The sequence below is a fragment of the Hirundo rustica genome, chromosome 6 (assembly GCF_015227805.2).
Source record: "Hirundo rustica isolate bHirRus1 chromosome 6, bHirRus1.pri.v3, whole genome shotgun sequence".
Classification (NCBI taxonomy): Eukaryota; Metazoa; Chordata; class Aves; order Passeriformes; family Hirundinidae; genus Hirundo; species Hirundo rustica.
The window spans coordinates 28,404,577-28,429,668 of record NC_053455.1 but is presented as its reverse complement, the minus strand read 5'-3'; the positions used below and the strand labels follow the sequence as shown (position 1 = coordinate 28,429,668).

The following is a 25,092-nucleotide window of genomic DNA, read 5'->3' as shown; positions in this document are numbered from 1 at the left end:
ACGACCGCCGCGTCCCTCCGTGGGGGGCGGAAGGGGCGCGGCCAGCGCGGCGGCGGCGGCCTCCTTACGGCGGGATGGCGTCCGCCCCGCGTTCCGGGGAGCGCCGGCGGTCCGGAGCCGTCCTGCTGCGGCTGCTGGCGGTGCTGCTGCTGGCGGGCACGGCGGGCGCCGGGCAGCGCTCCAAATGGCGGCTGCCGGTGCTCCTGGTGAGTGCGGGGAGCGGGGCCGGGCCCGCAGCCGCCGGGCCGGCCGGTGTGGCGACGGTCGGAGCGAACGCGTGCGGGCGGGAGGCCGCGGCTGCTCCGCGCCTCCGCCTCGGGCCGGACGGCTGCGGTCGGGGGCGTCCCTGCCCCGGCCGCGCTTCTGTGGAGCCTGACCCGGAGCTGGTGCGGGCTCGGGGCCGTGGCTGCCTGCTGCCCTGCTGCTGGGCTTGAGCCCTCTCTGGCGGGTCGGCGGTGGCGGCCGGGGAGAGGAGGCTTTGCGGGAAATAGTCCGATGGGCGGCGGAGGGAGAGCCCCCCCTGCTCGTGAGGCCCGTGGGAAGGGAGGGAAGGAGGGAGGGTCCTCTCCGGCTGGTGCCCGGCCTCGGTGGGCCCTGTGCGGGGGAGGCCGCCCTGCGCCCCCCTTGCGGCCGGGCTGGCGGCCCGCACCGTCGGGCTGAGAGGTGTAGGCCTTAGGAAGGGTGAAGGGATTTCGGCACTTCTGATAAACCCTGCGTGCTTGAATTCGCGTGAAGGAAAGCTGCTCAGATTCAGTCGGACTTTATCAGGCGGTGAGAGCTTTTGAGCTTTCAGGAACAAAACTGGAGGATCGCGATGAGCACTCCTGTTGGTTCTTAGAACAGAATGTAATTTTTTGTTGGATGGTCTAGACCATCTCATCAGCAAGAAAACGGTAATCATTTCAACAAATGTCAATGTGAAGTTGATTCCGCTTGCAGATCAAAAAGCCCCAAGCCTCTTAAACCATCTCTAAGGGTATGTTGAAGAGTGGTGAAGCCTGACTGGAAAGTCCAGTAAGTCTGGCTCCAGATTTGACATTTGCTTTCATTACCATATTGACTTAGAACTCAGAATGGAAGATTATGTTTACTTAAGCTCGGTGGCATTAAGCCTAATGCCAAAAGATTTTTGCATTTTATACAGTTTTTTTCCTATTAGTAGCTCTGTAGACTATTACTGTATACTTATATTATTTCTTAGCTAACTTCAGTACTTCTCCTACTCTGTTAGGTTAGACAAATACATTCCTGGAATCCTGCCATAATCTCGCTTCTTCAGTGGACTAAGGACATTTCACTTTCCCGTGTATTTAGACAAAAACAATGTGGGGCTAGAAGCAGGGGAGAGGCTTCAGCAGGGGTCGCACCAAGAGGGGAATTACTTCATTAACTGTACTTCTAATTGGGGATTCTTGTCAGTGATGCTAATTTGCTGATCTTAAACTGTCTAAGCCCTACATCATGTGTGCACTCCACCATAAGTGCACCTGGAGGACTATCAATGGTAGCTGCTTTTTATAATTTCTAACTTGTTTGGCTTGTGATTTTAGGGCTGATAAAGCATCAAGCCCACTGATATCTCTTCCTTTTTTGTGCCTTTGCAGGGTAAGAAGTTTAGCTTTGGGAAGATTCTCTTCAGCAACACCACCATTTTCCTGAGATGTAAGTGGTTACAAGGGATTAACCTGTTCTCTCTGCTTTTTGACCCCCGCATATTTTTAACATTTGGAGCTCAAAACTGTGAAGTGTTTGACTGCACTGGCTGCAGTGACAGCTAATCTAGCACTGCACGAAAGCCACAGCTCTGATATGGTTGAGTCTGTTAGCAGCCTTGCAGCTTCCCAGTTGTGATCTGTTTAGGCTGTAGCAGAAATGAATGGCTCTAATTATGCTGTCTATGGAGAGGGCAAGATGGGCAATGGGAGCACCACTTAGTTTCAGACAGTGGGTAGTCATGTGTGGGGTGTGCTGCACTCTGCTGTGAGGTGTGCTTTTCCATCTAAGATTTGTTAAATTCGCTTAACTGGGAGATCTGGTGCCAGCTGGACAGGAGCTGTTTGTATACTGATGGAATTACAGAAGGCAATGTTTTTTGAAGCCTCGTTTCTTTTTAGCTGAGTGCTTCTGGGTGTGGTAAGGGAATGTTGCACACTGCAGCAGTGCTCTCCTGAGACATGTTTTCTCCTCCTGATCCCAGTGTATGAGTGTGATCATTGACTTTGTTCTGTCAAGCAATCATGTTGGCAGCCTTCCCATTTCTTCTGTGTGTTGCTCTTTGCTGATCTGACCGGGTCTATGGGTTATGTAGATTACTGCTCCAAGGAAAGTCTCTGTGAAATACCCTCTTACCTGAGGACAGCATCTAGATGGCAATAAGATGTTATAGAAGTGACTAGCTGACTTAAAAAAGTATGAAATCTTCTCCATGCACTTTGAAGCTTTAGGTGGTTGTTTGCACCAGTTTTTACCATAAGGGTAAGCTGTTTAGTCTCCATCTGGTGTCTGTACTTACCTTGTTTTTTTCTGGTTTGATTTCCAATACATGCCCTTCTTGGGCCAGTGTTTCAAGGAAAGTTTGTTGAAGTGCCTCTCTTGATCCCACATGAATTTGAAAGAGGAGGGTAGTATTTGTGTGGTTATCCGTGAAGTTCCATCACTTCAATGTTAGGGCTTTCCCCCTTGACAAGTGTAGCTGAGACACTGGGCTTCACATCTTGCAGTGAGACTATTGCAAGTGTATAGCAGCAGGATCAAAATTAGAAATCTGCTGCTTGGGAAAAGGAGGGGGGGTTGAAGGGGCATTTTGGTGCTTTGGTAGGTTTTAGGCTTTCTTGTCTAAAGTTTAATAGAAGTAGTGTACTCATAGTGACATGTCATCTAAGAGCGAGGTCTCTGAAGTGGAGTGTGTGGTAAACCTATTTGTGCTGGAATAACTGAGAGAAGGAACTAAGGCATAAAAAAAAATTATTTGTTGTAAGGCAGGTCAGTAAGAATTCGACCCCCTGGCTCCTGATGTGGAATTGAATTACACTGTACTGTCAACCTTTAAGCAGACATTAAGCCTTAAAAATTCTTCCATGAACACACCTGTTTTACATACCAGTGTGATTAAAAGATTTACATGAATTTGGAAAATGAATCACTGAAAGAGGAAGGAGCAAAGGCTGGGAACTTACTCATTTTCTCAGCCTAGATGAAACCTTAACTGCACCTGATACTGGGAAGCTTCAACTTTTACATGTTTTTTTCTTTTCTGCCGCTGTCTGTTTGGAAACTGTTCTCCATTTGTTTCCTGTCTGTTGCCTCTTCCATCTGCTGTGTGATGTTTGTGTGGACAATATGACCCTTCTTGTTCATGGTTTTCCTGACACTTGTATCTCCTTATCTCCTTTTTTTTCCCTCTTCTTTTTTTTTTTTTTTTTTTTTAATGATCTGTATGGCATATTGGTGTCTGATGCTTTCTGCTTCTGACTGGGAAGGTTGCTGCTGGCATGTAGTGTCAATAATGAATTTATTTTTATCTGCCTCTCTGAAGTGCTTTTCTAGAAGGCATTTAGTTTCTTGTATAGGATAGAATAGAAATCTGATAGATTCCTGATAGAAATCCTGCTCTCTGTAGATGAGTACAAAGACTGCATTCAAGTTGAATATTACTGGCTTTTGTTGGAAGGCTAAGGAACTTAGATTTTCATATTGCTGAATTCAGTAGATGCCATGGATACTTTTTCTGACTTTTGGAGTACTTCCTTTTCAGGGTTTCTGTAATTTTGATGTTTGCAGATATTGTGGAATTTTGTAGTGACCTATTTTACCTTTATGGGTGCTACTGCTGAATATGTAGTTGCCTATTTATTTCACAGAGGAAAAGGTATTTAAAAGGTATTTTTCAATCTTATTTTTTGCTAGCACTTTTTTTGAGATAGTCCTCATTTGGTCAGTTTTATCAGAAGAGCTTGTGTCATCAAAGAATTTGCCATCTGCCCATGTCGCTGCAGTGCTTGTGCTGCCTTTTATTTTCTTTGTTGTGCCCTCTGCAACATCTAGGGCAATGTGGAACACGTGTGCTTTGTTTTCGTGCTTACTGGAAGGTGTCATAGGGAAACTCCTTTTTCTCAGGGATTTTGCTTAAATTTTTGGTGTTAGAAACTCAGTTGTTGAGTTTTAGCTGTACATTGACATGTTTTAGTACTCACAAGGTGTAAAGTGGGATTAATCAATTAATGCTCCACGGCAGAATTTTCCTTCTACCTGCAGTGGTCAGTCAATATGGAAACATTCCTTAAAAGTGTATATGTAAGAAAGATGTGGATGCATCCTCTCATATGAATGTTGCCTGTAAATTTGTGGGAACTTAGCCACTGCAAGTATTCTGCTAACTCATGAGAGTTTTGCCATTTGTTGACTGGGGAAACACAGATGTAATCATCTAAATGGCTCTTCCAAGACTCTGAATAGTCTCATTTTATTTAAGGGTCAAGCTTGCCTTCTTAATGTCAAATTCTCTTTGTTGGGCTTTAGTTTAAGAATGAGATTTGAAACACAAAAACCCACAAACCCTTCCTGACTAGGGGGAAAGTCTTGTGTTTCACTTTTCATGCATATTGTTACTAAAGTAAATTGAAGGGGAAAGTTGTCTTACTGCTATTTCAGGTAGCATTGCAGCTCTGACAGCATGGGCTGGTGCATAGATACCTTGTTTGACTTTTAGGAGGGTAGATGTTGACTGGCACAGTCTTAGCTTCATTTCCATGGCGATGCCATTGGTATATTTAAATTATATGTGGAAAGTGCTTACTATTATCCAGTTCATGGCTTTCTCTGCCTGTTACATGTGCCCCTGTCTCTGAAAGGGAGGTCCTTTTTGTGTATTGGAGGCACTGCTGTTCTCGTTTGGTATTTGCAGTTGCTGAAATATCCTTGATTGTCTTCAGAACAAAAAGTTTCCAAATGATCTTCAGCTCTTTAACAGAATCGTATAATGTTATAATGGAATTCTGTTCACATGCTTCTTTCTTTCACTGAACAGTAATGAATTACCCGAGGAAAATATTTTTCATTGTTTTGCTTTCCGTTTCATGTTTAAAATTTAATTATGTTGGTTTTGCACAAATGGGAAGAAAAACCTGGAAACCTTGAAGGCAGATGGTGTCTTACATACCTCATATTTGATTTGTTTGTTTGTTTTAGTTGAAGGAGATGAAAAAGCTTGTGAACCATCCCAGAGTTTCAATGTTACTTGGTACTTAAGATACTCTGACTGCTACAATGAAGTCTTCAACTTTGGGGTAAGAATTCCATGGAAAAACATAGGTTCTGGTTTTTAGGGCTAAGCAGATCTTGGAAGGAGGACATTAGCGATGTCTCCCTTGCATCCACATTGCAATTTGGGCTTGAAAGACACATTCTTCAATTGGAAGATAACAAATTTCTGGAATAGAATTGAAACGATTGACAGTTTGCTGCAGTTGCTGACTTTTTTGGGTCCAGTGGAAGTGTTTGTCAGAATTGTTTTAAACCCAAAACTTAAGTGAATACATTGACTCTAAAATAAGTAAGTTTATGGTAGTTGAAAATATTTGCAGGAATACTTAATGACAGTTGAATATTTACACGTTAAATCTGTATCCTGTTCTTTATGGATGCACATTGCAAGCATTAACAATTTGTACAAAATGTATACTGTTTCTGTTAGATGTGGTAGAACATAATTGTGCTTTCTATGGTTAATATTTTTTCATGTTTATTTAAATTATTAATTATGGCAGTTGTAAATACTAATCTAACACAGGACTGAGTCTTCACTCTTGAAAATAATGCAGCGTTTGTTTCTGTAGACCGAAGTTTACATTTTCTGCTGCATCTCCACTTTTTAATTCTTACTCGAAACTTGTATACCATCAATTTTAATAGTCTTATGTGGTTTTGATGCCTTTATTGTAGTAAATTTGATTCAAGAGTGTGTGCAGAGTGAAACTGTGGAGCTTCCAGGTCTTGCAGCTGTCTGCTGAGATAAACCATTTGAAATACTTGATGCTAACCTAAGTTCTCCTCTGTTTGGCAGGATGAACAAGCAGAAAACTATTTTGGGACTACAGCTGAAGAGCATCCGGGTTGGTCAGGATACTATGCCACTTCTTCTCTCCTCTTTCCAAACTGCTCTGCGCTCTTCAGGCCTCAGGTATGGGTGGAAACCTCAGAGTTTGCTCTGCTGTCTTATACAATATATAGAGAAGGTGGTAATTCCTGTTAGATCAGTTAGCATCCTATCGAAGTATCACTGTAGGTTTGAGAGGTACTTCCATCTGTTTTTGACAACCAAGCTATGATGATGATTTCTTAATTTTCCTTCACTTCTGGGTTGCTATTCAACATTTTGCTCATGGTAGTGAAAAAACCACAATCACTGTAAAAGTGATGCAAAGTTCAATGATTCTTTTAGTTTATGGTTTTGAATTCTGAATTTGTTTCATTTACAGGAGGCTACTGCTAGTAGAAGTGGCAGCAAAGATCCCACTAAATTTGAATCACGAAGGGACTGGTATTTATTACTCAAATGATGTTCATTTAGAATAGTGGAAATGAATGTTGAAAAATTAGTTACTTAAGCCCTGGTAGCAGGTTAAAAATGAAAAATAGTAGTGCTAGAACATGTTTGAAACAATTCAAGCGAAAGCAAGAAGACAATGCAAAATTAGCATAGGGACATAATGTGCAGACATCAGCTATGTATCAGCAGGCTGATGACAGTACCAGTATAATTTGCTGTTGTTCCTTAATGGTGTACTTAAGAATTGAAGGCACATTATATAGTGTTGCATCTGTGTTCAGCCATTCCTCATTTAGACAAAAGATTATGGATAGAAAATACTGGGAAATGTCTTGTAACTGTTGAACCTAGTGTAGTGGGTAGTGTTGTTGTTTTGGGTATTTTCGGTTGTTTAGGTTTTTTTATTGAGAAAAAATATAATACCTAAATATGACTTTAATAATCTGCTTGCATGCCTCTAATTCTTTTGATGAGTGAAGATGGCTTGAAAGGTTTTTTTAAAAAAAGCAGAAACTCTATGATGCATGCTTTTTATGTTTAATAATGTGACAAATGTCAGTTCTACTTCTACTTGGTTTTGTAGAAGAGATCTTGTGGGTTTAGCTGTGTAACATGAGCTTTGGCATCCTGGCTAAATGTGCTTGTGAAAGTCTTTAAGGTTTTAAAAGTCTTTAAGTAAATTCCTCCTCATCCAATTCCTCTGAAAAGTCTGCTGAATTTTTAACAATATATTCTTCTCAGATAATAATTTCTGAAATTTCACAGGAATTTCTTCTCTAGATCATTTAGCTTTTTTCTTGTGGAATAGCAGTTTCACTAGATTTTGAGTCACCATTCTTTGGGAGAGTTAGCAAAATCTGGATCTCTACCAGGCACCCACTTATCTAGGGACTTACTTTTGTATAGATTAAGGCAGAAATGTCAAAATATTCTATCTGTTCATGTAGTCTTTATCTAGTAATGGGGATACCCAACTGATTCATGTTTCAAAAACAAAATTAACTTCGCTGCTATCATGTCTGGTTTCTTAAAATAGATACATGTTACTTGAGGGGAGGAAAAGTAGCTCTCAAATTACAAAACATTAAGTATTCAAGACTCCCTGCATAAATGGACAATTGTTTTATTTAGAAAAAATGAAAGCTTTCTAATACAGCTGTTCAAAGAATAACGAAGTTTACTGGAAGCTGCTCTGGTAATGTGATGTTACTGTGTGAAATGCCTATAGAGTGTCCATAAACGCTTTACCTTTCTTATATCTTGCAGATCTTCTATAAAGAATTTGTTCATCCAGAGCCTCTCTCACCTGAGAAACAAGAGGTAATTTTCATTTCCTTCTAATGACTGGGTGTAGTCATGGAAGAAGTAGTTTTGGCATATTGATTTATCCATTTTTCTGTGTTTTTTTTTTTTTTTTTTTTTTCTCCCTAAGGGCTTAAAAGATAAGAAGGAGAGTGCAGGAAACCACACGATGGTGACAGATAAAACTGTATGTATACTGAATTTAAGTATGGCTTGTAATTCAGCAGTCTTATTTTGTTTTGGTTTGCTCTTTTAAATTTATATTTCTTTGTCTAAGAAATTGTTCGTAGCTTATTCTATGGTTTTTTGACACCTGGAATTTTTAGCTTGAAACTAGATTAATGCTGGGTAGAACAACAGAAAACAGAGTAGTAAACAGAGTAACTGCTTCTTCTGTATGTGAAATACAAAACTGATACCATTCAAACCAATGGTATAAATTAAAAAATAAATTTCTTTTTCTGTTGTAATTTAAAACAGGAATTGAAATTATCTTCTTTAAATTATGACTAATTCTTACGGAATACATTTGATTTTGTCTTTAGTCAGTTTTTTGAAACACTGGACTTAAAAAGTTGACTGATTACTTTTGATTTTCAAGTCCCTTAGTATTTCTATTATATGTAACATTCAAGACTTAACCAGGAACAATTTTCCAAATAATTTTTGAATTGAATGTCCTGGATGCCAAGAAAGACAATGTATTTTACTCCTTGTGTACTTCAAGGGCCGTTGATTTTAAAGCTAAAACATAAGTAGATGTGTGCCATTGCAGAGTAAGGAATCAATGCAGCAAGAAAAGGTGGTATTTTAAAGGCAAAATTTGTGTATATAAATATCCACTTTCTTTCAAGTTTACTGTGTTTCTAATTTTTATATTTAGTTAATATTAGCATAAACTTTCTTTTTATATATAATATTCTATTTGCTTTGGGTCTGTACTTAAGAGGTTTCTTAAAAGAAATGCACGCTCTTAATACTGAATGTCTCTTGGAGAGGCCATTATTAAAAAAACCCTTTGTCTCAGCTCTGCAGCAGTCGTGGGAGTGGTATACATGTAGATGGTCTTAGTTTTAAAGCTCTTAGTAAATACTGTGGTTTCTGAGAGGTGTAAAGCTTCTTCAGTTGTGGAATTTAGTTTTGTATGCTGGAACTCAGAGAGGTTGCTGATTTCTTTTATGGTGCAAATATTTATCTGGACAAGGTTCCTCTGTTAGTTCACTGGCAGGATTTGAGCTTTGCAGGTATGAGAGCTGTTGCAGGGACCGTAGTAATAATGTCCACAGGAAATGGCTACTATGGGAATCTTTTACCTCTCAGCTACTTCTATATGATGCTGTAAAATTCACCCTTCACTAGGGAGTTGAGTTATGTAGCTCTGCAGTTCCTGCAGATTCAGCAGGAATCTCTGTGGAGGTCCTAGTGCTTCTGTAGTGAAAAGGAGTGTGATGCTTTCTTGAATTCTTTGTAGCTTTTGCAGTACCTTTGAGTACTTTTGCAGTAAGCCAGTGTTAAATTTGCAAAAAAAAGTCCTGATCACCTCCCAGGTCTTTAAGGATTCTTCTGGAATTAAACAACTGAAGTTTAAGTGTTATGTCTAATAAGTGCATTTAAAATTTATATATCAGATACTTATTAACAAGTTTTAGGTCTTGGGAGAGACAAAATTTATATTTACTTGGAAGATACCACCCATATATGGCTAGTCTACTTCTGTCTTTTTCTTCTCGACTGTGCACTGTTTATGTGGAGATGTTTTATTTTCAGGCAATGAATGCTGTTATCAAAACTTGGCGAGATGGGCCATATATATTTATTGTGCAAATTGGACATACAACTGCAAAGGATTCTACTGCCAGACTTAAAAGAACTGAGAGAACAACAGCTTCCTCACATCAGAGCAAGCCCTTTACAAGTAAGATAGCTCTTCATACAGTAAACTGAAAATACAGCACCATTTTTATGTATTCCCGTCTAAGTAGTCTAAGGTACTCTTCACACAGGTAGAATATTACTACAGCTCATTTAAGAAAAAGGTGATTGCTTCTGTCTTGAAGATCCTAAGACTGTTCTGTTAGTTTACTGATAGAAATCAAGAAGAGTCAATCCCAAGCATTACAATTTTTAGGCATGCTGTTTTCTTTCAGAAATATGCAGACCAATACAATGATCTATACTAAGTCAAAACATAGAGTGCAAAGATCACAATTATCACCTTGATATTATATTTAACAGTGGATTGATAACCTATTCAGACTTTAGAGAAGTTTAAAAATCCCCTTAAAAAGTGAACTTACATGTGTTTCTGAATTTTTCCTGTTATACGTGAATCTCCAGCAAAAATTATTTTTAAGTACTGCCACGAGTTACTTGGTAATGGGGTGTGTAATTTTAACTGTGTGCTTTTGGCTGAGTTTTTATTAAAATGCAAGTTAGATTTAAAGGCCATGTGAAGATGTGGAATTTCTTTACACTTAAGTGAAAGTCAATGAAGTCCTGGCTTCCTCCTTTTGGTTCTTACTCAATTTGCTTATTGCATTGTCTTTTGACAGTGACAGTAGAACTAAAGGGGCCGTATGAGTATCTTTCACTTGCAGACTACCCTCTGATGATTGTAAGTTTTTCCAGCTTTTCTTTGATCTATAAAATTGTCAGTTGAATTGAATGTCAATTAAGTACTCTGCTATCATGCTTCAGGAAGCACAGAGCCAGTGTCTCAGGAGAAAAGGTTACTTAGCTGAGAGTGGTTTTTTGGTTTGATGGGCTGTTTTGTTTGGTTGGGGGTTTTTTGTACTGAGTACAGGGTAGGGAGAACAGACAGAGATTTCAGTTCCTTGCATATGCTGCCAATGTTGTTCTTCTCTGGATTGTTTGAGTTAATGGTTGTTAATTTGTAGTTCCTGAAGTTACCAGTATTATTAGCACTGAACTGAGAAGTTTTACTGGTGCTGTTATTCTCCTTAGCTCATATCTTAGAAAACCTGCTACTCTATGCTTTTGTTTGCAGCTACCCTTTCGTTTGTCACTGCTTCCTTTGTTGCTTCACAGCTTAATCTTGCTTTCTCCACCAGCTGTCTTGCACCCCCTGAGGAGGTCTTTAATACTGCCTTGCAGTGAAAGCATAATTGAGTGACAAAGAGCTAATCCCCTTTTTATTCAATGGAGCTATTGACTTGGTTTTTAGTTTCTTCTGTTGAGAATGCTAAACAATAAAGGAACTTAGAATGTTTATGTAGTGAAGACAGACTTTAGCTGGGGATCAATAACGAGTAAGGTCTCTAGCCTGACTGTATTGGCAAGAGCAGCCTGTCAATAGTGGAGCCTGGCAGCATTTCTGAAACACACATTTTATTTCCTGTAGAAGCAAAAAGCCTCCAGCAGCTCTATTGAAATGTAATTCACCAGTGTGAATATCCCATGTGACAGCACCAGAAAAGAATCTGTATCTCTAAATGTTTTCTCAATGGGGCATCTGCATGTGAACTCTCTCACCTAAGTTCTTAGCATTTGAACTTCGTGGATTGCTCAGGTGTGAAAATGTGTAAGGATCAGTAAGCTACTCTCCAAAGGAAGGTGTTTTCAGTTTGTGAAAGTTTTGATGGATTGTGCAGCTGATTTCAGTGTTTGCTTGGTTTAAAAAAAAAACAACCAAATCTTCCTTCTGAAAGAGGAGACTGCTTGATTATTAAGCACTGTTATTAAAGTCCTGTGTTTTGTCTAGCTACTTCGTGCTGTTGACTTAATGTCTTACTCCCTGCTAATTCCTTTTCTTAATCCTAGTGTCCTTTTGAAAATTTTAACTTGCTTTGGTATGATTAGAAAATTTGGCATTGGATAACATTGTCAAGTTTATTGTTTGCTGTATGAGACATACCATGAAAAGTTCTTCTGAAGCAAGTAACACTGAACCAAGCAAAAATCTCAAAATGTTAATATTTAAATGAATATCTGGATTGCTTTCTCAGCTGCAGGATTTTTGCTGGCCTAAAACTTGGTCAAAAACTGAGTTTGCTGGAAATTAACTTTTGAGAAAAGTTGTCAAAAGTTATTTGAAGATAGGGCATATAAGCATTAGTTGCTTGTCTCTGTTTAGAATGGTGTCTCAAGGTGGCCTGTGAGTTTATTTGCAGAGTACTGTAAATGTATGATGAAGTTATTAATAGAACAATACATGAGAATGACTAGAGTTTCTGGTACTTGATGATTGGCATCTAGTAGCATGTATCTTTTTGGAATCTAGAAGCATGTATCTTCCTTAGAAAAAAAAGCCTGTGAATAAATTGTCAGACTATTCTTCAAGGGAGAATGGCACAGAAATTCAGTTACTCTCGTTTCCTTTGTTGAGAGATCAGACCCTCACTGTTAAAGAGTCCAGAGAAGATAAGTGAAAAAATGCTTGTCTATTGAAAAACTTCCAAAGTTGCTATCCTAGGGGAGAAAATAGACTTGTCTTACAGCTGTGGAATGGAAACAAGGAAATTATTTTTCTGGGTCTAGCGTTCCTATTTCTTTCTTCTTTTTGTGTAATAGTTTTTCATGGTGATGTGTATTGTGTACGTATTCTTCGGGGTTCTGTGGCTTGCGTGGTCAGCGTGTTACTGGCGGGATCTCCTGAGGATCCAGTTCTGGATTGGAGCTGTTATCTTCCTGGGAATGCTGGAGAAAGCGGTTTTCTATGCCGAGTTCCAGAACATCCGCTACACGGGCGAATCTGGTAGGTGGCAGTTGCATTGTGTGGGGTGATTGAGGGGACGCAGCACTAATGGCTTATGCTGAATTGAGGTGGCAGATACATCTTAATCCTCAAGCAATCATATAGTTTCAAAACAAAAAACAGGGAACCAGAGTTCTTGTAGTTTTATATGTTGTAAACATCATGCTCTGTGTTCTTCTAAAGCTAAAATGCTGTTGCTTTCTCTGACTCTTGAAAGTAGTGTCTTAGGTATATAGAATGCCACATTCTGTGCTGCAGTCAGTGCTGGTTTTAAGTTTAAAATAGGACTTGCTCAGTGTACTTCTAATTAATTTCTCACAATTGGTATTGGCCTTGGAAAGGTACTTTGAAACTCCTTGTTCAGCATGACAGCGTTGTAGATAACTCTTAGTATTCAACACATAGCCTCATAATCCAGCTTAAGAGATTCCCTTTACATAGAACTCTTTCACTCTAGTTTTGAGGCTGGATGCATACAAATGAAACTCTGCAGGTAAAATGTCATTATGACTTTGCTAATTGGCCTTACCCATGGTGCAGGAGGTTTTGTTGTTTGACTTGTTTGGAAAAGTATCTAAGCTGGATGGAAAATTTTTCTGTAGCTTATTTTTCATGCCAAGTGACCTATCTTTTTGGAAAGCTAACTCCAGATGTAGATAATGAAAAGATTATGCAATTTGATAGCCTACTTCCTTTGTATGCTCTCATACGCTAATTGCATGCAGTAGTTAATAAAACAGATATTATATTTTAATGACCTAACTTCCTCCTCTTTGCTTTTGGTAGTTCAAGGAGCAGTAATACTGGCTGAACTTCTTTCTGCTGTGAAGCGCTCGTTAGCTCGAACTCTGGTCATCATAGTCAGCCTGGGATATGGGATAGTCAAGTGAGTAATTCTGTTATGCGTTTCTTGTATTTTATTTAAAGGGTTTTCACTATTGGTTTTTAAGAGTTTAGGGTAGTATTTATCTCCCTGAATTTTGCTTGTTAAAAGATAAGTGCTTCAGTTAAGTGCTCTGAAGATCTAGGCTTCTTTACTAGTAGACAGTTCCATACTGTGATTACTCTTCTTTCCATCTACTTCAGCGTGCTGCTGCAGGGTGGGTTTCTGAGTCGTTGCTGAAATGCTCCACTCACTGGAATGGGAGCTTTATGGGCCTGCCTTCTGGGTGAGGGGCAGCTTTCAGAAATGGAGTAGGTCAAGAATGACTGATAGGGGAGGGGATCTCCTTCAGTAAGATTGTGGCTCATTTGTCTGTCCACAGCTGTGTTTAAAAACACATGCTAGGTGGTAGTGGGAATTTTGGCAAGTGTGGGTTTGCTGGGGAAACTGGTGAAGAAGTGGGATGAGACTTAGTGAAATGGTCATGAAAAGCTAAGCAGGTTAACTAAGAAACAGGACTGTTGCCAGCCTCTTCCTTAGTCACATCATAAGTCAGAATGAATAGTAAGTTTCAAGCACCAAAATAATATTTCTATATCTAGATGTGGTTTGTTACAAGGACCTTTTTTTCATAGGCTTCATACCTTATATTTAGATTCAAATTGACATGATTTCACTTTTTGTTCCCCACTTAGTCTGAGTTTCACTTTGTTTCCTACAGGCCTCGCCTTGGAGTGACTCTTCACAAAGTAGTTATGGCTGGAGCCCTTTATCTGTTATTTTCTGGCATGGAAGGTGTTCTGAGAGTCACAGGGGTCAGTAATAACTGCTTGAATTTTCTCATATGCCACAGTACATTGGCTGTATGTGCTTGTGTGAACAGCTGCTTTCCCTTCCCCTCCCCAACAACAACCAACCCAAATTCCCACTACTCCAGTTTTGGAGGCTGTGCCTGGGGAAGTGTGTGTGAGTGGTGCTCCTACTGGATTTGTTACGTGCACCTTGGGATGTGGATTTCTGTTACTCTGTTTTTGGGATGAAGTATTTAACCTGTCATATATTTGATACTTTTCCAGTTTTTCTATGACACTGTGGCTCTGATAGCAAACTTGGCCCTGTCCATGATTGATGCCTGTATTATTTTGTGGATATCCTTTTAAAAACTGCAGAATGCTACGACTTTATTCATAGCTTCTTATTTCCGTCTTACACTTAAAAGGAATAAAAGGTGTTTTACTTGTTTTTGTTAGGACTTTGGTAAGTTTATGACGTACATGCAAAGGCAAATTTTGCCTTTTTAGTCAAACTCATAGTTGCCAGTGGAGCTTTCAGTTCATCCATGGATAGTGTAAAAGATTTAATTACTACTTCTCTAACAAGCTAGTTGCTAGTTTTCTGTAATGGAAGGGGACAGAGCAATTCATCACAGCAACTGCCTCAGCAGAGACTCATTTTAACAGTACTAGATTGACTTAATTTGGAAAACTGCTGCTTGCCTTGCTGGTGGGGAACTGAGAACTGACAGTGTGGTATTGTTAGTTCCTCTCTGTGCATTGGACTAAACTCTTGGTTCAAGCTCTCTGTTTCTGTAGCAGAACTTCAAAGTGTTGTGGTGGCTTGTTTGTGGTCTCTCATAAAACAGCCTTACCCTCCTCCCTTCTCTGCCTTGTTTTCTTTTCAGTTTGTTCTTATTGGCTCTCTCTTTGTCTCCAGGCCCAGAATGATCTTGCCTCCTTGGCTTTTATTCCCCTGGCTTTCCTAGATACTGCCCTGTGCTGGTGGATATCCTTCACTGTTTTACTTGATGGGGTGTGTTTTCTTTTGAATTTGGTTCCTTTTTTTTGAGTCTTTTTTTGGCTGAACTTTCATTAAAAATAAGATCCAAGTATGTATTTTTTTTTTTCTTCTAGTAAAGGTTATAGAAATTCTGTATCTGAGTGTTCAGTTAAGCCTCTGCTGCCTACTGCTTACCTAGGTTTTGTTGAACTGGATGTGTTTGTGTAAAGCTGCTCCAGAATATAGTCTGTCTGTTACCAGAATCTCATTGTTGAGTATGAAAGTAATTTGTTCTAGTGTAGCGTGTCATGGCACCAGGGCAGTAGCCTGTGAAGAAATGACTCAGTTTATGTTTTTGGGAGAAGGTGTAAAAGTCTTTCTGTGAAATTTGAATAGTCTTGAAATAAGTGACAAAATGAGGCAGTGTTTATTTTTTGGTGTCTTGGCATATTCATTCCAAGCAACAATAATCTTGTGTGACTTTGGCAACTGACATCAAATGCTGAACTTCTCTATAGCAAAATACCTGTAAAGTGTTCTTAACAAAAGTCAATCACAAAAGCTCTGTTTAAAATGTGAATAGCCAGCTGTAACAACCACATTTCTCCCCTATCATGGTGTCTCTCCTAACCACTTGTTTTGTCACTGTGGAAATAAAATAAAAGAAAAGGTGAAGGCACCCATATACATTAAATAGATTTTAACTAATTTCTAGTTCAGACTTTACTTTCCATTTATCAGAAGCACATCTGACTCTTTCCTGAGGGAACGGGTCATAATCCAAAGTAGTTGTTTGGATACCATCTTTGTGTGACAAGAGTTATAGATGTAGATGACTAAATAACATGAAAAGGATAGATTTTGCTCTCTGGTACCTTTGTCGTAGCATGAATCTTTTCTGCTACTGAGAATTGTCTAATTTTTTGGAGGGCTAAGTGTGTGATGGAGAGAGCTGTTGAACATAAGGTCTGTGTCCTGTGTGACCAGCTTTTCCCTTTAGAGCCTTTTCCTTGACTTTCCGTACATATTCATCAGCTTAACTCAAACAATGAAGCTGCTAAAACTTCGAAGAAATGTTGTAAAACTGTCTTTGTATCGGCACTTCACCAACACACTCATCTTGGCAGTAGCAGGTAAGCAAAAAATTATTCCAGTTAAATAAAACCACTTTTCATTTGAAAATTGGGCTTGATTTGGTCACTGGAGCAAGTTTTTAAGTTTGGTGACCTTTGTGTAAGTACAGTCAAAATTCTTGGTACTTCTAACACTTGACCCATTTCTAACAGTGGGTATTTGCCACGTGTTATGTCGATACGTCAGAGACAGTGGATTATTAGTCCTGATGTTAACAAGATCAGTAGTTCTGTGCAGTTCCTCTAAAGGAGCACTTTAGTTCCACTTTAAGCTGCCAGGGGCAAAAGTTTATTATTATCTTATGCTGTTCGATCTACAGAGATACTTTTTTGCCAAAATCACAGTATGAGTTGTATACTGTGGGATTTTTAAGTTGTCTGAAGATCAGAGTGATTCTTGGAAAAACGGTAGTTTTGTGACATAATGCCCTGTCTGTTGTGGGAGAATACAGATTGAGTTCCTTTGTCCGTTTATAGTAGTGATGAACTGAACTTCAAAAATCAATCTCTTGGTGCTTCCAGCTACTCTGCTATCAATACAATGAGCAGAAAACTTCTAAAGACTGTGCTTTTTAATTTAAACAAGCAAAAAAGTACTTTCCTTTTGAACAACAGCTCTGATGGAATTCCTTTCAGCACCTGTTTTTGAATCCTCTTAAAATACATTAGTGGAGGGAAGTCTCTTCTAAAATTGGTAAGAGCATGGAAAATCTGAATCTTAAGGCATTCAAGCAGATCAGATTGTTCAGTTACTTCAGGGTCAGCCTTACTTGTCAAGTGATAATGAAACCATGGTTCAAAGGCTAGATAAAAGTGATGTAAGAATAATAAATAGGAATTAGGAGTTGGCTAAATACTTCTTATTTGATCTACGTCTTGTGTCTGTGAAGAAACATGAGTAAAATATACTGGTCTATGCCTAAATTTCTGTCTAAGGGCAGTGCAATAGAGCCATCTTTTGTTTTCCAAAACTATGAAATTGGATTTCAGGATTTGAGTATTCAGGTCTTTGATCTTTGTATGGGAAACACAGTCCTGTTAGTGAGGTATTTGAATTGGCATCTTACGTAGTAATAAGCAGCTTGTTTGTTTGAATATTGCAGCATCTATTGTATTCATCATCTGGACAACCATGAAGTTCAGGCTGGTGGACTGTCAGTCGGTGAGTTTATATTAAATGCTTTCTTACAGTTGCTCCCTCTTGGTAACTTTATATTTGGCAGTGCCACAAAACACCACATGCTAAAATTCTCACTGTTGTGGGTAATGAGCCTCTTTGACAAATGCCTATAGTTCAGCCTTGTAAAGAGAGGATGACATGAAATTTCTTGCTTCATAACATCTTTCATTCGTGCTGCTGGTTTTCTTGACAGGACTGGCAAGAGCTATGGGTGGATGATGCCATCTGGCGTTTATTGTTTTCAATGATCCTTTTTGTCATCATGATTCTGTGGAGACCATCTGCTAACAACCAAAGGTTCAGCTTTTCTTTCCTCTTCCTAAAAAGAGTGGGTTTTAGGAACGTGTGTTTATTCAGAAAGTACTGGTGGATGATTTTTAGTTGCTGTACACTGATCGATTAAGTGGTGCGTGTGGGGAAAAGTGAACCTAGAGAAATTACATACATAAAATCCAGTCTGTTCCTGGTGCTCAGCTTACTTAAAAAGAAATGACCTAAACTTTAACTACATAGTTTAGCATCAGTCTTAAAAACAATGAACTACACAGAATAATCAAGCCATGTCCATGTTGGGGGTAATGGATCTCTTGGGAGACAAGATACAGAATTCTAACATAGCTTTCATTCTTTCACTCTTGTAGGTTTGCTTTCTCACCACTGTCAGAGGAGGAGGATGATGATGAGCAGAAAGAACCAATGTTAAAGGAAAGTTTTGGTAAGAGGAAAAGATTTTTTCCACTCAATTTCAGTGTTGAAGACAGTTCTGTGGAGGAAGGTGTCTTGCTCTGGTAAAATTTTTATTACTGCAGGAAAAGCAGAGTCAATTGCCATTGATACACAGAGTTCTGGAGGAAACACTGGCTTTATGTTTAGTATTTACATTGCCTGTTTAATTCTGGGGTTTTCCATTGACACTGAAAACACTGCTACTGCTGTGGTTGCTTTCATGTCCAGTGGACTTTGTTTGATTAAATATTTCATGTCTTCGGTTTTAATCCTCTTGTGATGACAAGGATCTCTTGGATATTGTTGGTAGGCTGTAGTTTAGTGTGCAGTTCTCTTTTAAAATCCCATTTAGGAATTTTCATTTACTATCTGCTCTCTGAACTCTGAAATCTTCTTCTTTTCTACATTAAGGCTTAGAATAGGAATGTCCAGTGTAAACATAGGAGTGAATATGTTTATTCATGAAATTGTCTACTGTAACACCTGTCTTTATAAGTTGTGTAAAAGGTAGGCCTACATGCTGTCTGTCCACCAGTCAGTTATGCTGGGATATATCAGTGCTATTTGGCTTGATTAGGAGCTGAGGAGAAGTGTGTAATCAATTAGGTGCCTTTGACAAACCAGCCCTATCTGGCTGTCTGCCAGGCTGGGAGATTCACGTTGCTTCTCAGCTTTTAAGGCAACCAAAGGCTGGTGAGCAGTCAGTAGGTAAAATAAACTTTGGGAGCTGCTGGTGTCTCAGAATGGTTGAGGCTGGAAGGGACCTCTGGAGGTCACCCTGTCCAAGCCCCCTGCTCAAGCAGGGTCACCCAGAGCACATTGCCTGGACCGTGTCCAGATGGCTTTTGAGTATCTTCTAGGATAGAGATTTCACAGCTAATCTGGGACCTGCGTCTGAGTTCTATGCTGCGGATGTCTGGCTTAAATAAAAGGACTAGAAATTTATATTTCTTAGGTAAAACTTCAAAATTCATTAAAAACTACTTATTCCACCTGTCAGTAAAAGATACTGCAAGCCTTTCAAAGGGGAAGCAGTCTAAATCATTAGCTTGTCTAACTCTGTCTCTCTGACTGATGAAACATCCTGAATGAATACTCAACACTTTGACTTACCGTCTATGAACAGTTATAATTCAATTACCCCAATCTTTTTTCTTCTTTTGGCTTCAGAGGGAATGAAAATGAGAAGTACAAAGCAAGAACCAAATGGGAATGTAAAAGTAAACAAAGTTGTGAGTATGACCTCTGTACATCAAAGAATACAGATTGATCTCTTCTTTGTATACTGCCATTAGGAGCACACAAATAGGCCAACTTTTGAACCAATAAATGGGAGCTTTTTGGTTTGCTTCAGAGCGTGAGTCAAAGCATCATAAGTTAGCACAGTACTGTAAATTTAGTGGTAGCTTAAGAATTCAGTCTGTTCTTTAAGGATGTTTTCGCAATTCAGTGTAGATAGAACTGTGTAATACAGTGTTCTGATAGTGATCAATACATTATTTTAACAAGTTTGTCAGTCTGAGAGGGAGGCTGAGCCATATTTTAAATAAATTGCCCTCTGGTTTTGAGATTTGTGATTCATTACTTGAATGGGGTGATGATGTATATTTTTATGTACCTACCTAAATACTTTGGGGGAACATGCATTTTTTTCCATGTGGCTTATAAGCAAGATGTATTCCCATTCATCTAGGAGGCCTAAAATATGTCTTGGAATCTTTTCATAGAATTCATGCATAAATTTAAAAGTGGAAAGGACTTGTAGGAAGGAATTCATTATAATGGTAGTCATATTTTTGTCAGCATTGTTTTTCTCAAGGGTTGGTTGCAGCTGTATACTATTTACCTGAGGATAGATAAGATGAAAATCAAGTGGTGGGTTTTTAATTTCTTTTTTTTCCCTTGAAATGTGTTTTTTCTAATCCAGAAATCAAATTGAATGATTTTTTTGTTTGTTTTTTATTTTTAAACTGACATTATAAGTATATAGGTTTTTGTCAAGTAGATTGAGAAGAAAAAGGCTTGCACATGACAGCATTGTGGGAAAACTGACTTTTGATTTCTGTTTAATTTTTGTACTTGTAGCAAGAGGATGACCTGAAGTGGGTAGAGGAGAATGTTCCTTCATCAGTGACAGATGTGTGAGTATTTTTATAGTCACAATAAAGGCAGGTTCCTTTCCCACAGGAATACATTAAAATGCCTTATCACTTGTATGTTGCACTTCCATGCCAGGCTGGGTTCAGCCTGGCACTGGCCTCTGACCTTTGTATGCAGTCTGCTGGGGTTACACACAGGCTGACATGGGGAACAGTCTCTTGGAGTGTGAAACCATAGCCTGGTCTGCAATTTACTCAAGTTAAAACAATATACATGAATCCAGAAAACAAAGGATAAACTGCTTTCTAGTGTTCTGGAAAGACCTTAGAGTATCTTGTTGAATGTAAACCATGGAAAAATGTAGCCCTGTTTTCAGCTTTGTCTGGAACATCTGACATAATTTTTGTGCTTATATAGTATATAAGGTGATATATAGGTAATATAGTCAGCTATGTACACTGTCTATATCTCTTCTGCTTTCAATAACTTTTACATGCTAGATGTGTCAGTGCCTGTGTCTGCATTTTTCATAACAAAACCTAAGTTCATACATAAATATGTTCACAAATTCGAACAGGTAATTTTGGCAGAGGATCTGGATTGAAGTACAAAACTTTGCTTGAACTTAGGAAAGACAAGAAATTAGGTAAAGTTTTAAGAGGAAAAAAGTGCATTTTCTCAATTGAATTTGGTTTTCCCAGTTCTAATACTTATTTTTTGAAGACTGATAGAATTTCTTAAGAAATATAGGACTAGACAGATATAAACTAGGAAAGGGCACTTTCAGGTAATGTGCTGCAGGTTTTCTGTTTCTGAGAGTGAGATCAGGGTTATGAAGAGCCAAGTTCCCAATAGCTGGGAGATCTGTTGTAGCTGGAACGACTGAAGTACCAGTGGAACTTGTTTGACTTCTGGAACATGTTTTTACAACATGGTCCCATATTGTAAATGTCTTCAGTGCAGTTCAGCAGTGTTCCTGTATGAGTGAAGCAGCTTATTTCATGGCAACTTGGAAATTGTTCAGTTGGTAATGAGAAGCATAATAAAAAAGGATTTTAGAAGTGTGAAAGTCATTGAGGATACTCCTTGGGCTATTCCTTTTTTGCATGTCTCTCTCTAATTTCTGTTAAATTGGAAGGTCTGTCTTCATTGTTTCTTTTCTGTGCCCTAAAAAGCAGTGTAAGGTTGAAAATGGTTGTCAGTATGCTCTTAATATGTGCTCTAATTATTTTAACTTCCTTTTCCCCCCACTGCAGCGCTCTTCCAGCTCTTCTGGATTCAGATGAGGTCAGTAAAGAAATCTTCACTTCAAATTAGTCTTCTGACATGCCAGGGGAGTCATGAGTCAGCTGATAAGATCCTGGCTTATTAGAACTGCTTGTGTCAGTGCAACAGTAAAATACTGCAAGAGGGGAAGGATAGTGGGAACAACCATGATACAACTTCTTAGAAATACAAACGTATTCTAAAATAAGTTGTGTATCTGCTGTCAAAGTGCACTTAAAATGCATATGAGTGTTGTTTATTGTGAATGAGCATGTTCTGAATAATGTAAATCTGCTGGGGAAAATGACAAGACTGGGTATTTTATTTTGCAGGAGAGAATGATTACCCACTTCGAAAGGTCCAAAATGGAATGAAGGAATGACTTTTTGCTCTTGGAAGTGGAGACACCTCTTTTAAAGTTGCTTGGTGGAGCAAGTACATCCTGCTGATTTGTCTCTTGATCTCAGCCTTGAAAGTTTGATGCTTTAATGTCATGGAGGTTGTCTTGCTGTGGAAGACGTTCATAAGGACATTATAAATGTTTCAGAAATTTGAATTTAAAGTTGCTGCAAGTTTGGATTTTTAAGCAATTGACATGTGTACTATTCCAGCACCTTCTGTAACTTTTCAAATATTTAATCTGTGAAACTAAAATTCCTAATGTCTGCTTGAGGAGTTTATATTTCAATGTTAAAATTGACACTTAAGAGGTGAACTGCCTGTACCTTTTTGGGGGGAGGGTGGGGACAGATAGAAATAAGCACTGAAGAAACAACAGACCCATTTTCTGGTAGATAACAACTGCTGTTGTATGTCATGTCCAATATGCATGAGAGTTTTAGAGAGAAGCTCCTGTTGACGAAGAAAATTAAGATGCCAGAAAGGAAATATTTGGAAAAGTTACAGTGATATGAGTTTTTAACAAAATCAAGTGCAATTTTATTCATAACACTGTGTATGAAAGATTTTCTATTTTAAATGCCATTGACCTGTAGGTAACAGCTGCCTAGAGCTAACACTCGCTGTTGTGGCACATCTCATTGCCGGCAATGTGGTGAATGCCTGGAAAAATGATTTGCCCCTACCTTTCATGTGCTGCATGATTTAATTTAAAAAAAACACCCCAACAAATAAAGCAACAAAAGCAGACATCACCAGAACCACTCCTGCAGTGCTCCACAAGTGCTTGACTCCACGTTAAGCAGATATTAACTGGATGTCTCAGCAGAACTCTTCTCCCTTTACATGTAACATCTCCCACCAAGAAGTTTGCACTCCTCTGCGAAAAGATGGCATTGCTTTCTGGGGATGTGAGCACTGCCTGCCTTACTTGAAAGAGGATTTATGGGGACTCCACAACGCTGGGATAGTGCTGTTCCCCAGTGTCTGTTTAGAATTGCTTCCCATGTAAGTGATTTGATGCTGGGCTTTCCTGTCCCAACTGGTCCCTGTGGCCAAGAGGTACTCTGAGATCACTGTGTTGCAGTCGAAGTTGCAGGTTTCTATTCTATATAATTGCATTTTATTTCTCCTTTTGAAATGAAAAAGAGCTTTTGGACAACGTTCTGGTTTTTTGCTTGGCTGCAACAGCCGAAGTTGCAATAACTTCCTAATGGAAACCTGTCGTGGACTGTATGACAAAAGCTCTAATTTGGGTTGGTAACCTTTAAAAATGATGATTAGGAGGCCAGCAGCAGCTGGATATCTAGGAAGCAGATGTGGCTGCTGCTGGAACAGCGTAGAGAGTCAGCTTTTCTCGTTCTTCTCATTGCTATGTCAGCAGAAGTGGACATGTGCCTGTACTTCATTCATTCCACTGTAAGGTCTGGTAGCTTAGCTGTAGCTCCTCTTTATCAGCAATTCATGCTGAAACATGGCACTTTACAGTAGCTGAGGCACAAGGACATAGCATCATCTTCTGCTAGCTGTGTTGTGGGGAGGGCAGATGGGCAGAGAAAAAAAGCTGTGGCTATAGCACCTCAAGGTTTCTGCAAGAGTGGCTCGAGCTCTTCTGCCATCCCCTTCAGGCCACAGATAGAACCTTTAATTAGAAAGTAATTCTAATTTGCTATGCTTAATTGATATAGATGAAAAAAATATTACCTCCGTGTCCTTTTGGGGAGAGGAAATTTTGTGAAATAAAGCTACACAAAGCTTGCTATTTAATTTTTTGTTTTGTTTTCATTTTTTAAAGAAATCCTATTGTTTTGGGTTGTTCGGGTTTTTTGAAACAAATAGGTAAAAATGTTCTTTACTGGAAGCACAAAAGTTTGTATGTAATATTTAATAAACGCTAGGCAAAGAGTAGAAAGGCTCACATTGTGTCCTTCCAGTTTCCTACTCCCTCTTCTCTAGCATGATGAGTTTACTACCTTCACAAAGCTGCCTGATTTTAGCTCTTTAGTCCATGGTATATATAATGTAGTTATTCCCAACAGTTCTTTTTAAGATTTAAAATGACAAGACTTCATTTTCAAAACTAATGGAGATAGGGCAAATAATACATTCCTGGAAAAAAGTAAAAGAACCAACTAGTTTCCATAATTAATATGTATTAATTATTTAATATTTTAAAAGCTAAAATAAACATAGTAGCAGCATGGTGCTTTCAGCCTCTGACTACAGGGGTCTTAGGTAATCCTTGTGGCTTTCTACCCTTCCATTCTTGTACTCACTTCCAGCAGTATTGAAAGCTGTTGTGAATTCCACAGGGAGCTTGTTGACCCCTTAGTTGGCAATTTTTGTATTTTTTTATTGTTTAGCAGAGTTTCTGTGTTGTTGGAAAGTAGCATCTGCTTCCTAGCCTACAGCAGTTGTGTGCTGGGACTTGTCTGCAGTCTTTGGGAGAAGCTGTGAGAGTCCAGCTCCCACGGAACTGTGCAGGCTATGACATTGTCATTGCAGGAGAGATGGCAGTGGATGCAAAGCGTGTGTTTGCAGGTTGCAGCGAGGTGGCCTCTCCCTCAGTAGCATGTTTAATCAGGTATGTTGGTTGTACTGAGGGATCTTTGCCTCTTCTGAAAGCTGATCTTGCTCCTAAAGACAATATTGGCTCCATGACTTGGAAAAATACAGGAAAGCTTCAGCAAGCTAGCTTGCTCTAAATACTTGAAACCAGAAATCCTGCAGGTTGTTACCTTTAATTATGTAGTCAGGGAAGACAATTCAAATTTATACCCCTTCCTTCAAAAACTAACCATGCAAACAGTTCTGAAGACTTGGTGAGCTAGAGGGAGAAAAATCTACTCTTAGATCTGGGATCTGCAAGAGTTCTTCAATAAGCTGTTTGTAATTCTGTTCTACTTGCAGAAAAAATGTCTGACGGTAGTATTTTAGAGTTGTGCCTGATAAGTTCTGTATGGATTTGTTTTTTTGTGAGAAGTAGCTGTTGGAATTGTAGCATATATGTGCATACTGTACAGAAAACTGGAAACACAGTGAAGAAGATGATGTTGGCCAGCTTTT

General features: G+C 39.1%; 1 protein-coding gene across 2 annotated transcripts; it reads left to right on the top strand.

The window, feature by feature from the left end:
* Window positions 1-74: 74 nt before the first annotated feature.
* Window positions 75-23,793, top strand: TMEM87A (transmembrane protein 87A). Of its 2 annotated transcripts, none has more exons than XM_058421024.1 (20): window positions 75-206; window positions 1,605-1,662; window positions 5,188-5,285; window positions 6,062-6,178; window positions 7,814-7,867; window positions 7,980-8,036; window positions 9,617-9,764; window positions 10,402-10,463; window positions 12,380-12,563; window positions 13,350-13,449; window positions 14,168-14,261; window positions 15,160-15,232; window positions 16,251-16,355; window positions 17,459-17,517; window positions 17,729-17,832; window positions 18,177-18,250; window positions 19,432-19,493; window positions 20,347-20,402; window positions 21,618-21,648; window positions 21,960-23,793. In XM_058421024.1, the coding sequence occupies exons 1-20, from the start codon at window positions 75-77 to the stop codon at window positions 21,999-22,001; spliced, it is 1,710 nt and encodes a 569-aa protein (XP_058277007.1). In that variant the 3' UTR covers window positions 22,002-23,793. The 2 variants fall into 2 exon arrangements, with proteins under 2 accessions (XP_058277007.1, XP_058277006.1); XM_058421023.1 differs by lacking the exon at window positions 15,160-15,232 and adding an exon at window positions 14,523-14,598.
* The last annotated feature ends 1,299 nt before the right edge of the window (window positions 23,794-25,092 follow it).

Excerpts from the sequence above, each read along its gene's own strand:
- TMEM87A (XM_058421023.1), top strand. The coding sequence starts at position 75 with ATGGCGTCCGCCCCGCGTTCCGGGGAGCGCCGGCGGTCCGGAGCCGTC. Across the intron at positions 207-1,604 it reads GGCGGCTGCCGGTGCTCCTG|GGTAAGAAGTTTAGCTTTGG; the intron begins GTGAGTGCGGGG and ends GTGCCTTTGCAG. Across the intron at positions 14,262-14,522 it reads GTGTTCTGAGAGTCACAGGG|TTTTTCTATGACACTGTGGC; the intron begins GTCAGTAATAAC and ends ATACTTTTCCAG.